We start from the raw sequence: 17444 nt of genomic DNA on the forward strand, positions 1-17444 counted from the left end.
GAGGCAGGTCATAACTTTAATTCAGCCTCTCCTCCTGGAAGAGGCTACTGGCCAACTTTACATACGGAGCATGAAGACCATAAATGACAAAATTATGTCGCCATAAAAAGGCAGGTGTCCAGCTGGGGAACGGCACATGCCAAAGCAGAGTAACGTGGAAAAACAGAAAAAATAGAAAAGGGCTAAGCACGAGCTGACTCCCTCATGCCACGAGAGCACGTTCCACACGGTGCATGACAAAGAGTGCTGTTCTCTCCTCATCAGGTTGAGTAACAGTACAATCTGCTATAACTCTATCGTCGCTAATTGTTTTTATCGTTTCTTTAAGCAAACAACTGAAGCACAAAAACTCCTGTAAACTTGGAAGTATTCCTCAACTCACCACCGTATGTTCTTTTCAATCCTGCCCGGAGGCCCTGTGGAGGCTCATTGGCAAATTTAATGGACATCTGAAGGAGCGTAATGGGGAAGTGCTTATGAACTTCGGTGGTCATCCATAGGCGGAAAGCATCATGTACGATCTCGGTTTCTATAATTATGTCCATTAGCTCATCCATGAAATCGAGCCCCAGATGGCAGTTCTGCAGAAGTGCCCATCCCCCCTAAGTCAACAGGAATAAATGGAAATTAGGCTATTTCATGCTTCACCCAGAGATTCAAACTAAGACATCCTTTAGAAATTGAGTAATTAAAATTTAACAGAGAAGCACTAAATTAATCCAGATAAAAATCTATGGATACAATTACGTTTAGTTGAGATAAGTGTATTTTTTCCTGTCCCTCAACATACCAGCATGCCAACTGCAGTGATAATGTATGGTAGGAGCTGTGAAAAAAAAACACAGTGAGGCCTCAAAAGAGGTAACAGCACTGCCATGTACAGATGGTTGGATGAAAGCATCCATTTAGCTCAGCCTCCTCCCATGTTCCGTGAGAAGTACAACAAATGAACATTTTTGTTTTACATTTTTATTCATTTTTGAGAGACAGAGAGAGACGGAGCACAAGTCGGGGAGGGGCAGAGAGAGACTGAGACACAGAATCCGAGAGAGGCTCCAGGCTCTGAGCTGTGAGCACAGAGCCTGATGCAGAGCTGGAACTCACAAACTAGGAGATCATGACCTGAGCTGAAGTCGGACGCTTAACCGACTGCGCCACCCAGGCACCCCTTCAAACGGACATTTTTAAAGGCATGAACTCTTAAGTACAAGGACAGGGAGGGTAGAGACAATATCAGTAACATTTAAAGCAGACTCAAGAAAGCTGAATCCTCAAGCAGCATTCAAGGAAACCTGAGACGTAACCTGATTTATGCCACATAACATCAAACACTCAAGAGTAGGTACTAAGATGTTCCTCTGGAAATGGAGAAGACAGGCTCACACAAGAGCCTCTGCTAAAGAAAAAGAGAAAGCTGATTTTTTTAGGGGGCAAAATAGACAGGGTCCAGACTGGAGGACATCCGCACATGAAGGGTCTAGGAACCTCAACGAAGACAGGTGAAAGAACACTTACCTACTCAGTTTTGAGGTCTATTACCTCCCTTCTCTCGTGGAGTTCCCAGAATACTGGCAGTAGGGCATATACCCTCTAAACAGTGGGAAAACCTTCTCTGGGGAATCTGACCACTCTAAGGACAACAGCCTTAGAACACAAAAAGCCCTACTTTTGTATAATGCATTTTATGAGCATAAGAATATTCCTTGTATAGGAGCGCCTGGGTGACTCAGTCAGTTGGGCGTCCGACTTCAGCTCAGGTCATGATCTCACAGTCCATGAGTTCAAGCCCTGCGTTGGGCTGTGTGCTGGCAGCTCAGAGCCTGGAGCCTGCTTCAGATTCTGTGTCTCCCTCTCTCCCTGCCTGCCACCACCACCCCCCCACCACACACACACACTCACGCTCTGTCTCTCAAAAAATGAACAAACATTTAAAAAATTTTAAATAAAAAAAAGAATATTCCTTGCATAAAGCAACAGAGGCAATAATTTAGGTCACGTAGTAATAATTTACTTAATATCTAATCTATAGAACAGTTTGGCTAAAATGATCTATAATATTCAGATCATAATCTGGAGTTGTTTTCTTGACTGTAACTTCAGATCATTTAGGTTTGACTAGTGCAGCCTGAGTTATTTCTCTTTCCAAGAAATAAACCAAGCGCCAAATCTAAAATCTTAGTATAAAACTGATTGCTCTGAAATTTCACATATCCCCTTATATTTTCTTGAGGAATATAGAGTGCTGCTGAATAAGGAAACTATTGTTGGTCCCTTGAAAAATGTAATTGGCACTGTTCACAATTTTTAAAAAATTAAAAATTTTTTTAATTTTTAAAAATTAAATTTTTTTTTAATTTTTAAAAATTAAAAATTTTAATTCCCCAGCATGTAGGGGAATCTGAGAACTTTGCTGTTTCAACCCTCCCCATGGACTCTGTTAGCTGAGTCTGTTTCTTGGGAATTGCCACATTCTGTATTAAGTGTTTTGTGTTCTTCTTACTGAGTGGACCATCCATGTTGCCTGTCATATTGCCTCAAACCTTCCTTTTTCTTTTTTTATTAACATGTTATTTATTTTATGTTATTTTTATGTTTTGGAGCACGTGGGTGGCTCAGTCAGTTGAGTGTCTGACTTTGGCTCAGGTCATGGTCTACACGGTTTGTGCGCTCGAGCCCCACATCAGCCTCTGTGCTGATAGTGCAGAGCCTGGAGCCTGCTTCCAATTCTGCGTCTTCCTCTCCCTCTCCCCCTTCTCTGCTCACACTCTGTCTCTCTGTCTCTCAAAAATAAACGTTAAAAATTAAAAAAAAAAAAAGATTTTATGTTTTAACTACATCCAACATAGGGCTCGAACCCACAACCCCAAGATCAAGAGTCACACACTCTACTGACTGAGCCAGCCAGGGGCTCCACCTCAAGCCTTTCTTACAAAACTTTTAAAAAAACTATAACCTCTGACGATTTATAATCACACTAATAATAATAATATTTTTTTCTTCTACTTCAAACTAAACTACTAAACAGAAAACATGGATAAACTGAATTATTCCATTTATACTCTAATTTAGTTTCCTGAAACTGTATTTATTAAACACTTATTTATTTTAAATTAGAGTTAAATAATGTCGGTGTTTTTGTTCTAAGCATAGTAATATGTGGAGGGAGGAACAGAGGAAGTGAAAAGAAGGGAGGGAAGAGAGGAGAGGAGGCCAAGAGGAGGGAGAGGCCAGGCATTCTTCAATGTAGATGCTTGTTTTCATCTCTGGGCACACTGTGCCCTCCCAACTGCAGATCAAATGTTCAGACGTAGCACAGCATATGTGAGCACTCACTTCCCATCCCGAACCTTCACCAAAGCAGGGGCCGGGCACAATTTGGGAATAGAAGAGGTACAAGGTAAATGTGGGGGTTCCAGAACCTAGTAGGCTCAGGTCTAGACCGGAGGAAATGGACCAGGATGCAGAACAGCAATAAGGGTCCAGATTGAGCGGCCAGGACCTAGAACCCAGTGGTTTCGTGGTTTGCCTGGCGATGGGGGTTTGGGATGGCGTGAAGACAGCCAGTTATGTTGTCAGCAGGGGAATTCCCTGGAGGGTACGTAAAGAGTTTTGAGATATGGGAAAGAGCTCAGACTCAGAGAAGAAGGAGTAGGTCTGGTCTAAAAAAAAGCCAGAAAGGCATCTAGACCAAAACTGCACGTTCTCCAGTAGGAATGAGAAGCCAAGTGCTTCTGCCCTCCCTGCTTGGTCAAAGCGTGGAAGAAGAGGGGAGCAGGGGTGAGGGATCCTACAGGCAGAGCTGGACATGCCAGACCAGAGTAAACACATGAGTGCTCTGTCCTGGAGATGGAATTCTAGAGATGAAATGGAAGAAGGACCTTCAGCATTCAGTTAATTTAAGTCCCTGAAAGTGCCCCAGCTCTGGGTGTGGCTATCCCATTTGCAAGATTACCATACGGTGGCCCCCACGTGAGGCCTGAGTATGGCATGCTCTGCATGCTACAGAATTTGCAAGCCTCAGAGGGTTCTAGGAGCCCTGCCTGGAAGGTGACAAGCCAGGTTTCCTAAAACCTCTGGTACCACGGCAGGGTAATGGCAGATTCCTGGCCTCTGAAACCTGGGCCAGGCATGGGGGGCTCCAGGGCATAGATTATGCATTCTGGAACTCAAGAAAGGCATGGTATGGTGGATTCTGGAATGTGGGGATTCCAAGAGCAGAGCTGGAAGGGCCGGAGCATATGGTGGAGGCAGAGTTGGGGGCTATAGACCCCACTGAGGGTTTGGGATCTGGAGTGGGGCTTAGCATTATGCAAACTGGTTGGGAAATAACATGTTCTGGTTGGCTAAGTTTTCCATAAGTCAAGGTTCAGCAGAAAAAGTCTTAAATTATATCTAATTTTTCCATGAAAATTTCCTAATAGATATTATACTTTTCCCTCTTTAGTGAATAACACACAGTGCATAAATTTAATTTCTTATTGATGCTCAAGTTCTTTTCTGCATTGCTATTCTATAACCTGCAATATCAACAACATAAGAGTAGACATTTGGCCTCACATTCGCCATGGTCTGTTGTAAGAGCCTGCGGGCATGGACCTCCTGGCCCTGGCCCATGGACACATAACGGGTGTCTATTTTTAATCTCTTCCCCAGGGCAATGATGGAATCCGTGGGATCTGAGCCCATAGACAGGAGACAGATGAGTGGTGTCCGCGGATCAGATTCCTCCCACGTCTTTTCCAAGTCCAGGATAACACCTTCCGCATACTTCTCTCCCATGGAGTCCATGATGTACTTGCGGGCCTGTCAAAGACAGTACAGGAGTCACAAAAAGTGGCTCTATCCCCTTCATGTGTCTGATGCACTGTGGCTTCCAAAGTTCATTTTTATAGATTATCTTGATGCCCAGAGAAATTCTGCTTAGGGAAATAGGACATAGACATTTTTCTTGTTCTATCTCCACTCCATAGGTGGAGGGGCTGTGTTATTTGCCAACACACATCGCACAGTTCAAAGACCAGAACCCAAGTTGGTGGACTCCTTGTCTGGAACCAGGTTCAATACACTGGCTACTTCCTGGTACATAAAAAATGTAAAATATTAGGCAACTGTATTCTTTAGGATGCTTTAAGAGAAATGCATATGCATTCCAATAATCAAGTAAGCAGCACAATGGCGGGGGTTTAATGGATACTTATCAATAGATAATTACTGAATGACTTCTTATTGAATGAAATACATTAGACACTCCCTGAATGAATGAATTAATGTTTTAAAGATTTAGTCCATAATTGTTCTCCTAATCATTGTCATATCTTTCCATTTTTGGCTTATCTCCCTTACCGTTAATTTTGGTTTGACTGAAATACATGCTTGCAGTATCACAGGCTATGTCAACTTATCAACCGTATATAAATATTTTGACTAACAACACAGTCTCTTTTCAAATAAGGTAAAATAATTATGTTCGATAAAATACTATTGTGAGTATGACCTTTAGTCTATATTCTCCCTCTGGTAAAAATTGGGTGCCCTCAAAGAAAAATTCCTTCCATTCTGTTATCTTCTCCCACCCCATTAGAGTAAGACCCACATTTTTATCCCCGGTGGGATTCCCCAGAAGAATTGCTCTCACATAATAAGCAGAGCCCAGGTGTGGGTACAACATGCCCTGTAACTTTTCCAGGTGCAAGGCAAAGTGAGCCTTGGTGAAGTGGACCTTAGTAGGACCCCACTTTCATTCCCAGAGAAACACAAAACAGTTGTAGGTAGAGTTTCCCTTAAATCAGAGAGGCTTCAGATAGACCTGGACCAAAGTAAGGGTGGTATTGGTTAAACCATTGTTTTTGACTTAAAAACATCCAAAGTTTGATTTCAGTCAGTAATACAGGCTCTTCCTCCATTTTGAATATCTAGCTATGCTCTAACCATTCTCAAAGTGATTGCCACACTCTACATCTCCGAGCTTAAAAATGGTCAATCACACCTCTGCACCTGTTCTTTTCTGGGTGCTTTTGAGACATAAATGTGTATGTACCATGTGACACCCTCTGAGAGTGCAATGGTTTTGCAACCAGGCCCTCAAATGTCCCCTGACATGGGCAGTCATACTCAGCTGAAATACCAAGAACAAGCCTGATGCTGCTTATGGGAAATGGGGACTGAATATACCCACACTGCAGACCTTCTAATATGCTTCCCAAGAAGGTGTCTGGTTGAAAATCACAAAAGGAATATAATGTGAGCATAAGAATTTCAGAGGAGAAAACATTTTTCCAGAGAGGACTTCTAGATCTTAAGACTTGGGTGTTATCATAGGGGCCATGGGAAGGCACTGAAAGACTTTAAAAGCCAAGGAATAGAATATCTTATTTCCATTTCTTCTAGAACATACAAGATTGACTAGGGTGGGCAAGAAGGAGCAAGAGGAGACCCCAGTTAGGAAGCCATGGCTGTGCTCAGCCTATAGATGACAGACGCCAGGATGAAGATGACAAAGTTACAAAGGAGCTTGTAGACTTAAATTTTAGCACTGAACCAAATAAAATGTTACATGAGGGGGTAAAAAGGAAGGAACAGAGAAAGGGAGGGAGAGAATGAAAGGAGAGGGAGGGAGAAAGTAGAGGAAGTAATAAAGAAAGAGAAGGAGGGAGGGAGGAGGGAAAGAGGGGAGGAAGGAAGTGAGAAAGAGGGGAAGAAAGGGAGGGAAGGAGGAAGAAAGAAAGAGAAGAAAGAAAGAAAGGAAGAAAGAAAGAAAGGAAGGAAGGAAGGAAGGAAGGAAGGAAGGAAGAAAGAAAGAAAGAAAGAAAGAAAGAAAGAAAGAAAGAAAGAAAGAAAGAAAGAAAGAAAGAAAGAAAGAAACGAACGACTTGAACTTTCTACATTGTCCTTAAGGCAACAGTTTGACAATTCTTTTGGGCAAGATAAAAGTAATGAAGCTGAGAAGAAAAACTGAAGGAAGGGTGATCTCAGTTGCCCTGCATTGCAAAACTCATTTTTCTTTTCTCAATAAATCATTGAATCTAGTTGTTTTCATGATTCCTTGGTACCTACATGGATTTTGGAGATGGTTACTCCATACGGTTTTAATGCTCCCTCTGGAGAGCGAAGCGCTGAACTTCCTACATCCCATTATAAACCCAGCCTATTTTTACTATATGGCTTCTTGGGAGAAGCACCTAAGGAATCAACCTGAGCTGAATATTCAAGCTGAGTTTTTCATGTGAAGTCAGGACACCGCAGGTCTTGTTAGCAGTGACATTTCCATGATGGCGGGCCAGCAAATTAAAGGTCTTTGAAAAGATGGATTTTTGGAGGCAGGATTCACATTTAAACCATACGTAAAATTCAAGGAATCTTAAGCCAACTCCTGCATCAGGGGTGGTGAGGCTTTCTGGGATCACAACTATAGATTTGGGAATACTGTGCTACCCTGTCATCTGCCTCTCCTCCTAGTGCCTTCTCATCATTCCTATTTAAAGAAACGTTCTTTTACTACTAACAAAATGGAGCAGCCATATCATGTCTAAGTTAATATAAAAATGGTATGGAACAGCAATACATCACCTTTATGTTATACCTATGTGACAACTTAAAAACATGGCATTCTCATTCATTCTTTTACCATTTAGAACAAAGAAGATTAGTAAATCATTTAGCCCAAACGTACACCTCGCTATATTTGTTTATTTTTTCATTTTGCACATGGGTACTGCTAGAAAATTCCAAAGAAGCCTCCAAGAAAATTCACATTGGGATTAAAATTTTCAACATTTCTTTATATTTCAAAGGAAATTCTCCTTAAAAATATTCTCCTAGGGAAAGGAGGACCCTCTTGCACTGTTGGTGGGAATGCAGCCACTCTGGAGAACAGTTTAGAGGTTCCTCAAAAAGTTAAACACAGAACTACCCTACGATCCAGCAGTTGCACTGCTAGGTATTTACCCAAAGGATACAAAAATACTGATTCAAAGGGACACATGCACCCCAATATTTATAGCAGCATTATCAACAACAGTCAAGCTGTGGAAAGAGCCCAAATGTCTATCAATTGCTGAATGGATAAAGGAGGTGTGGTACATATATACAATAGAATATAATATTACCCAGCCATAAAAAATGAAATCTTGCCATTTGCAATGATGTGGACGGAATTAGAGTGTATATGCTAAGTGAAATAAGTCAATCAGAGAAAGACAAATACCACGATCTCAGTCATATGTGGAATTTAAGAAAGATAATAGATGAACATATGGGAAGGGGAAAAGAAAAAAAAGGAGAGAGGGATGCAAACCATAAGAGACTCTTAACTCTAGAGAACAAATGGAGGGTTGACGGAAGGAGATGGGTGGGCGATGGGCTAGATGGGTGATGGGCATTAAGGAGGGTACTTGTTGGGATGAGCACTGGGTATTATATGTAAGTGATGAATCACTGAATTCTACTCCAGAAACCAATACTGCACTGTATGTTAACTAAAATTTAAATTAAAAAAAAAAAATATATATATATATATGTATATATATATATATATATATATATATATATATTCTCCCAGGTGTGCCTGGCTGGCTCAGTCAGTGGAGCATGTGACTCTTAATCTCAGAGTTGTAGGTTCAAGCCCCACACTAGGTGCAGAGATTACTTAAAAATAATAATAATAAAAATCTTTTTTTTTTTTTTTAATTTTTTTTTTTTAAACGTTTATTTATTTTTGAGACAGAGACAGAGCATGAACGGGGGAGGGTCAGAGAGAGAGGGAGACACAGAATCGGAAGCAGGCTCCAGGCTCTGGGCCATCATCAGCCCAGAGCCCGACGCGGGGCTCGAACTCATGGACCGTGAGATCGTGACCTGAGCCGAAGTCGGACACTTAACCAACTGAGCCACCCAGGCGCCCCAATAATAAAAATCTTAAAAAAATATATTCTCCTATTTTTTTCTAATATGTACTTTTTACCTGGGCAATGGTTCTGTCAGGACACCAGGATCTAATAAGGAGAAGACGCCTAAAGCAGTCAAGAGATTTATCATAGGCATTTGGAAGGGGTTCTTCCTCAGGGTTTTCCTTATCAAACCAAGTTTTCCACATTTTCTCATTTCTTGATATCTGAAATATCAGGGGATAAGAATTGCATCACAGCACAAGAAAATCTTTTAGTAATAGTTCACAGATATTTTTCATCAAACCTTCTGACCATTCCAGACATGTGTGAAAGATATCCTTTGACCTTTTCATTATTTTATATTCTAGTAGCAAAAAGTGTGGAAGTCTAAAATCAAATGTGATTTACGCTAAAGTCACTCTGTATTAATGCCAGCTTACAGCTAGTTTTTGAAGTAGGGAGAGTCTTGATTTGTTTAATATCTTCTAATGCCTTTGTGGTAACAATTTTGTAAGGAATAAAGAAATCAATGAAAACTCATTTTCATTATTTTAAGGAAATCTGATTTGCTCCATGAAATCCTTTCATGATCAAGAACAAATTCATTTAGTTATTCACATATGCTTCCTCATTTCCCAGGACCACTCCTGGCACAAAAGAAGACATTTAATGCATGTTTATTATTGAACAAAAAGCTTTTTGGTCAATATTCTATTAATCTAGAGTAATTTGAAATATACCATTTCATATCATCATCGAATGAATAATGATACACATGTTTCCTTTAGGTAATTGAGAAAGAGGAAAAGAATACAGTCCATTATCCTTTAGAGCTTAAAAAACTCAAAGAGAGACAAGCATTCTGTTGGTAATCATCTCAAAAACATAGAACAAACAAACAACATCTGAAGATAAATGTAATCCTGTGTTCTCTGGTATATTCCCTTCAATTAAAGCCCCTGGTATATTTCTGGGAGGCCTAATCAAAGGAAAAGGCATTCCAGGTCTGCATTTAGAAAGTATCATATAAGAGTAAAAAACAATAACTTCCCTCAGTCATGAAAGACTATATGACATGGAGGGATTTCAGCACAAGATAATCTCCAGAAGACAGCAACTGTTACTGAACAGATATCGGTCGAGGAAAGGTCACCTTCGAGGGGAATAAGCTAGAGTGCATTAAAGCCTCCCAAATGAAAGTTATTTCACTACATGGTAGAAATAACGCAGATCACCAGACATAGGCCAAAACATAAAAATACATAAAAACATACAAAGCATTTTTAAAAAGCTGAACATTAAGCTTCTGGTCAACTTAAACTGGGAGGAAAGTGAAGAACCAACCTTAGCACAGGTTCTGGTCATAAAAAAGCCTACAACTCATGGCTGAATAAGGCCACCTTGCTGTCAGTGTGACCTCTCTGGTCTTCTGATGTTTAAGAATCTGTTCCCTGGTTTGTCTCAACTGAACTCTCCAGACCCAACTTCCATGATCCCAGTACATACACAATTCATAGGGAACTGGCTGGTTGGGAAAGGACGATAACTTGTAAAGATAAGGGGCCAAGCACTGGCATTAGATGTAAGTCCAGATGCCTGGCTAAAGCAATATAATGGTGGAAGGACAAGGAGAGGAAGAAGAGAGACAAGGACAAATGGGCAGGCATTTAGATACAGGCTCTTTGTATTTTTTTTTTTCCATTCAATCTCCTCTTAACTGTATCTAATGATCTAATTAAATCTATCAGTTTCCCCACTTGTGGATCTCCAGTTGGTGATACTGACATATGGTACAGGACAGTAGTAGTTAAACTTGGGTGGAGTTCGCTTTATCAGAGAGTTGAGTGAGCATGAGCAAGGTCAAACACAGGTAATACCATTGTATGAGTGACAAAGTGAAACAATCTCTCTTCTGCAAATACTATAGCTGGTGATAAATCAGGAAGCTGCTCCCCGTGACACGGCCATAAGTTTATTCAAAGCACAAGTTACCTGATCAAGGACATCAGAAAACTGTCTAAGTTTGCTGAGTGCCACTAAATTCAGCCAGGTCATGTCCAGGATCCATTTGGATGGTTTAGGAGGACAAGCTTTAAGGTCCAATGAGGCACCTCCTTTAAAATTAAACATATAAAGTTACTAGACTTTTCTTTCTTTACTCTAAAACAGTCTATTTACAAAAGCTTTTGCTTACACTTTTCATTTTAACTATTTTACAACCTTGACATTTTTTTAACTCAGAAATGTGTCATCATAATGGACAAGCTTTAAAATTTAATAAAGGAATAGATGATTTTAGAAAACACACTTGAGAATCAGCAATATAAGTGTGGCCCAGGAGGATGCTGAATTCTGTCCTAGCTCCATCTGGCCAAGGTCTGGGACAACGTAGCTCATCTGTCTGGGTCTCTGTTTCCAAATATATGTACGCTGGGAATAATGAAGCCTGGATGTTGTGATAATGACAGAATGACAGAAAACACATGCGTAAAGCACACAAAATGGGATCAAGACCAGAGCAGAGGGTCACTAAATGAGTAGCTACTGTCAATGTTAAGAAGTGCATGATGTTCACACAAGCTCTTTCAAGGAGAGAATTTATCTAGAAACGTCAGCAGCACTACATGTGTTTAAAGAGTTCTCATCTATAAATCAGTATATTATCTATATCCATTTTGAGCACATCGAAGGATCCTGTGTTGTATCACTTATTTTTGGTCAGTCTAACCACAGCAAAAATTTCCATTGGGTAGTGACTCTTATCTTGCTGCTGATTTACCTAAGCTCATGCGATTCATGTAACTCTCACAGTACCATAAAATAAATGACACCTTAAAATGTTGTGGTTGCTCACCTCTGAAAAACTAAATGTGTAAACAGTCATATTTTAAGTCAGAGGAAGAGTTAGAAAGTCTTTATAGGATATAATATACTGTTCAATAAACACCATCTATTAAAATGTTTCAGGGAAAATATGTTCCAAGCATAATTCTTAAAAGAATGTAACCAACGCATTTGGTTACCTTTAAAATCCTTTTCTGAACAGAGCAGGTCATGAACAAATAACAATACTCAAGATATTTATTGAGCCAATCTCTGCTTTATCCAGGTACCCCATGGACCCCACTAAATTACTATCTTTTGCCAAATCCATCTGAGTATATTTCCAAGAAGGTAAGTGTGGCCTTGAAGCAATTTTGATAAGATTGTTAACTCACAAAATCAAAACAGATTGCTTTAATGGCAGGAGTAGTTAAAGACCTAAGGACAGTGGCATTGTGTTGAAAAATGTCATACCAATTTCTATGGAAACCGTCCACTTTCCAACAAACTCAAAAGAATAAGATATTCACCAGAGAGTTAGGGAGAAGCTATTTATGGGAAGGAAAGGGTGTTCCTTGCAACCAAAGCATTATTCATTGTTTAGTAGAGAGTAACTGTGTCATGAATATCTTATCTGCTTTAACAGTGTACAAGGGGCCACAGAGAATGATTGTAATGGGTTGGGGACAGCGGTATTCCTGGATAATATGGCACCAGATTAAATGTACTTCTGATGAATAAATGGTTGGAATAGGAATTATTCAAAATAAATTCTCAAGATAATTGAGACTTACGCTGTTGCTTTCATTCTGGAAACCCTTACTTTCGGAAAAGTAAGTTCCAATTTTTAAGGTAATACTTCGTAAAAATGATGTGTTCTTATAACAAAAAATGTATACAAGTTACACCACACAGTTATAAAGCGGTACAGCCAAAGCAGATTTAGCACGCCATCTGGACTGATCCTTTCCCACCTTGGAGATGAGCAAATTAAAAGACCAGTATCAAAGTACTGTTGCTATCTGAATAACATTTTCAGGGTGCCTGGTGGCTAAGTTGGTTAAGCATCCCACTCTTGCTCTTGGCTCAGGTCATGATCTCGCGGTTCGGGAGTTCAAGCCCCGAGTCGGGCTCTGCACTGACAGCACAGAGCCTGCTTGGGATTTTCTCTCTCCCTCTCTTTCTGCTGCTCCCCTCCTCCCTCACTCTCTCTCTCTCTTTCTCAAAAAAATAAAAAACGGGGGCGCCTGGGTGGCTTAGTCAGTTAAGCGTCCGACTTTGGCTCAGGTCATGATCTCACGGTCCGTGGGTTCAAGCCCCGTGTCGGGCTCTGTGCTGACAGCTCAGAGCCTGGAGCCTGTTTCAGATTCTGTGTATCCCTCTTTCTCTGACCCTCCCCTGTTCATGCTCTCTCTCTGTCTCAAAAATAAATAAATGTTAAAAAAAATCAAAAACGTTTTTAAAAAATCTTTAAATAACATTTTCAAACAAGTGAACTCCCTCTGCAGGGGAGTTCACTCACTGGGTAACTGTCACCAAACATAACCAGCAAAGAGCAATCTTACAACATAACTGCATTCCGAAGTTTATTCTGACACTCCGTTTCATAAAGCAGCATTCTAAAACTGTTGAATGCCAGACCCACAAAAGCTGTCCAGCCTACGCCAGCCAGGGACTAATCAAAACAAACTAAAATACTAAAGAAAATATCACAATGCCTATCATTTGCTGAACACGTTCTATGTGCCGAGATTTACAGAAATTGTATGACTTCTCAAGAATCTGATGATGTAGATTTGACTATCCTTGTCTTACAGCTGAGGAGGCTGAAGCCTGAAAAAAAGTTAAAGAATCTGCTTGAGATACTCATCAAGAAATCAGCAAAGTCACTATTTTCACTTAGTCTTGCTAAACCTAATCCCACATCTGCTATCATCATGCCAAACTGTAACACACTTTACGGTATTTCAACCAGACCTGGATGCATTTCATGAGGAAATGCATTTCGTGTCGGGAACAACTTGCCATAGTAAATGCCCATCAGCTGGAGGACCAGTCAATGAGACAGTATTATTGGAAGGCCTCGGCGAAAAAGTCAACCCCGACACCAAACATCTAAGGGATGTCTCCCCAGTTCATCCACGTGCTCCGATTTAGGAAAACTGAAAAATAAAGAAACCTAAGGAGCAAGAGTTCGAGGGTTAGAGACAAAGAATTAAAGACAGAGAGAGAGAGAGATTGTCCATAAATCATACATTTCTTTTTTTCTTTTTAAGTTTCTTTATTTATTTTGAGAGAGAGAGAGAGAGAAACCAAGAGCAGGGGAGGCACAGAGAGAGAGGGAGAGAGAGAGAGAATCCAAAGTAGGCTCTGGGCTGTCAGTACAAAGCCCAACACAGACCTTGATCTCATGACCCTGGGACACTGAGATCATGACCTGAGCCAAAACCAAGAGTCGGATGCTTCACGGACTGAGCTAACCAGACGCCCCATAAATCATACATTTCTAAGTTCAAGTGTAACCAAATGAGTCTTTGTTGTTTCTATAAGATACATATGCAAACGCATATTTATACAAACACGAACATGCATTTATTCACATATGGCTGTGGACCCACACACACCCCCAGGGCACAGCATGTGCCTACCCACACCCCTTCCCTACTGCTCCTTCAGGGTCCTTTTCAAGTTCCTCTGCAAATCTACTCTCCAGGTAAACATGAAAATCTCCCCCCCACCTACTGTAGATAAAATTGTGTCTCATCTATAAAGAGATGGCTTAGAAAGGTGTAGTAGATAAAGCCATTTTGACCCGAGCATCATTTCCACAGTTACTTTAAATATTTTTTGTCCAGACATTCAAGAACGTGACAGCAAATTTGTTTCCTAGCCTTCCACTGGGCTGTAGTGTGCAGTGGCACAGGGGACCTGCCTGCGAGCAATGCCTCAACAGATACAGAATCAGTATCTGCAGGATGAGCTCCACAATCACCCCCCCCCCACACACACACACCATGGCTCCAGCCTCAGTCATGGGAGGCTTGACTCCCACCAGAGCATTGATGCTATCTTCCTTTGATACTCTTCCTCTGCAAGTCCCCAAGGCCAGCGACCCCTGCTCCTCCAGGCCTTTACTCACTTGTCCATCTCTCAGGGAGGCCTACCCATTAGATACCCCACTAAATATCCCATTTAGAATGTTAATTCCCAGTCCACATACCCTATAACTCCCCATCCCCCTTTCCCTGCTTTGCTTTTTCTATAGTGCCTACTAGCTTCTCCCATACTACACAATTTACTTGTTGTTTTATGATGTGCCCCAAGTGCCTAGTCTGTGCCTTAGCATACAGCAGTAGGTTCTCAATAAATATTCATGCAATAAATGAACAAATAAAGTATTTCACGTATACGCAATCTCCAATGACGTGCAAGGAAACTACTGTAGCCAGAAAAAAAAAAATAATACCACACAAGACCTTCAAAGACTTCCTACATCTGGACCCGTGTACAACGCCTTCTATTGTTATACTGACCTTTGATAAGGGTGAGAAACTCTTCATGCTTCACTCGGTTCCTCTGGGTGTCGATCTTCAGGGTAAGCAGCAAGGTGAATAAGAACTTGTGCTCCTCATACAATCCCCGGGCTGCATACTTGTAAACCTCGTAAGTCATATGCTCAATGATATTAGCAATCCTCTTGCTTGTAATTGGGCTCTTGGCCGACCTGGAGGAGAGAACACTTAAACCCAGCTTACCCCACCGCCCTTTCCCATTGCCCATAAAAACAACCTCTTTAACGGCAAATACATAACTCTGGCGAGCCAGTTCCTTTGTACACAAGAGTCAGCATCCTCAAGCGAAAATAACAAGCATTGTCTCAACATAAAATAACATAACAGAATCCTCAATGTTGCCTACATCGATTTTACCTGCAGGGTACTGTCACTCACAAAAAAAAAAAAAAAAAAAAAAAGTCTTGGGAATTTTCTTGTGTAACAGAAACACACAAAACCAAAGGGATCAATCAATGGATGAAGAGTTGATGGGCCTGTCTCTGAGCATAAAATGACAAATGAGAATGATTTGTTAACACCCTGGTAATTACACTACACTTAGATTAAAAAAAGAAAAAAAGACTCAGTAGCAAGAGGAAAAGAAGTTACAAATGTAATGTCATCATTCTAGCCCACAGATATAGAATTCAGCTTGGCTTCCTGAGTGCAGACGTACCGGGCTAAGGAAAGGTCAAACAAGCCAAGAAACTGGCGGAGCGAAGTCTGATACATTTCATTAACCAAGCGCATCTCAGTGATGAGGAAGTACAGGATGCTGCCCCGTGTTGCCACTGAAAGACAGAGAGCAAGGTTGCTTGTGCTACGAGGGTGGAAAATAAATGATCTGTGCCCAGACCAGCCTAAACTCTAAATGAAAACAACAAGTTTTATTTTTATCAATGACTATCTACCAGCTCTGAGAGTCTAGAGCAATGCTCATTATATATATTTAACTCTTATTTATAAGCTCTGTGTAAGCACTCTGCTATTTGTGTTTATCACACAGCATTTTTCCATTTTAGAACCTCCTATGGATTTAGAACCCTTATGAATTTCACTATATTTTTTCATAGGTAGAAAAGGTAACTGATGGGATCGCAAACACTCTAACATGCAGCAAAGTGTATACGCATTTTATGGACCTCATTCTTAAGCTCCATGAGGAAGCCTTGACTAAGCTTGGGGTCAGGTTGGCAAAACAAGGCATCATCGCAAAGATGATGCTCCTGACTCTCCAGCAGCAGATGATGCTGTTTTGATTATTTTTTTCAGAAAGAATGATAATTTTCTAAAGGGAGTTGAGTTCTTTTAGCAGGCCCCTCTTGTAACCAATGAACAACACTGCTTTGCAAATTGCTGAGTAAGACTAAAGCACTCCCAGGAGACTAAGGAACTACCTTCCTAATACAAAGACTGCAAACAAAACACCGGCTCATTGTGACCAAATGATAAAGAATTAATGAGCAGCCCACAAACGCTGCACTAATTCCTTAAATTTCAAAACTGTAGTCAGACGTTCTTTAAAAGGTCTTCCTTTTTACTCTCTAATTTAAAAGTAAGTTCACAGGGACCTGAAAGAATTTGCTAACTAACATGGATTATCAGCACCTAGAGAATTTATACCATTAAAAAATGTTTTCTCCCAGTCTTACTGTATATGTCCCAACACAACATCACAAAACAGGAACGGCCACCCCACTTCACACAGCCCTTACTTCCTTCAGTTTCTCTGATTTTGGTTTGTTTCTCACTTCATTTTCCCGTGACATTTGTCTTTCATTACCAAACTCACCAGGTCTGTATTCCTCCCGGGCTGAGTTAATCTGAATTTCTGTCTCTGCCGAAATCTCCAGCTTCTGTGTCACCTCTTCCGCGGTCTTTTTTGTGTTGCTCAGCACGACGATGAGACTCTCGTCTTCCACCAGGGACCCCTGGGTACTTGTCAGCCGGTAAAGCAAATTATCTTCTAGCTCCTTCATCCTTCTTTTGTTTGCAGTTACATCTTCTAGGAGATGAGTTCTCTCTTTCTCCAATTCCTGTTAATTTGCATAAATATATTCTCTTCCTTAATTAACAACTATTGTTTGGCCATCCCTGACAAAGTTCACCTAGAGGACTGTTCTCAAGCTCCTGTAATGCAGTTACCATATGTGGCTGCAGGAACTTCATGAAAATAAAAGGG

General features: G+C 40.8%; 1 protein-coding gene across 1 annotated transcript in view; it reads right to left on the bottom strand.

Annotated features, from left to right (window-relative positions):
* DNAH5 (dynein axonemal heavy chain 5) overlaps positions 1-17444 on the bottom strand; it is a 244685-nt gene that overhangs the window by 19850 nt on the left and 207391 nt on the right. The window contains exons 66-72 of the mRNA XM_086676209.1: positions 17055-17298; positions 15939-16053; positions 15242-15432; positions 10878-10999; positions 8960-9109; positions 4558-4803; positions 383-602 (exon numbers count right to left, since the gene is read on the bottom strand). Of these exons, the coding sequence (XP_086532335.1) occupies positions 383-602; positions 4558-4803; positions 8960-9109; positions 10878-10999; positions 15242-15432; positions 15939-16053; positions 17055-17298 (1288 nt within the window). The remainder of the gene's footprint in view (positions 1-382; positions 603-4557; positions 4804-8959; positions 9110-10877; positions 11000-15241; positions 15433-15938; positions 16054-17054; positions 17299-17444) is intronic.

This window comes from Puma concolor, chromosome A1 (assembly GCF_028749965.1).
Source record: "Puma concolor isolate L17-30 chromosome A1, mPumCon1.1.hap2, whole genome shotgun sequence".
Taxonomy (NCBI): domain Eukaryota; kingdom Metazoa; phylum Chordata; class Mammalia; order Carnivora; family Felidae; genus Puma; species Puma concolor.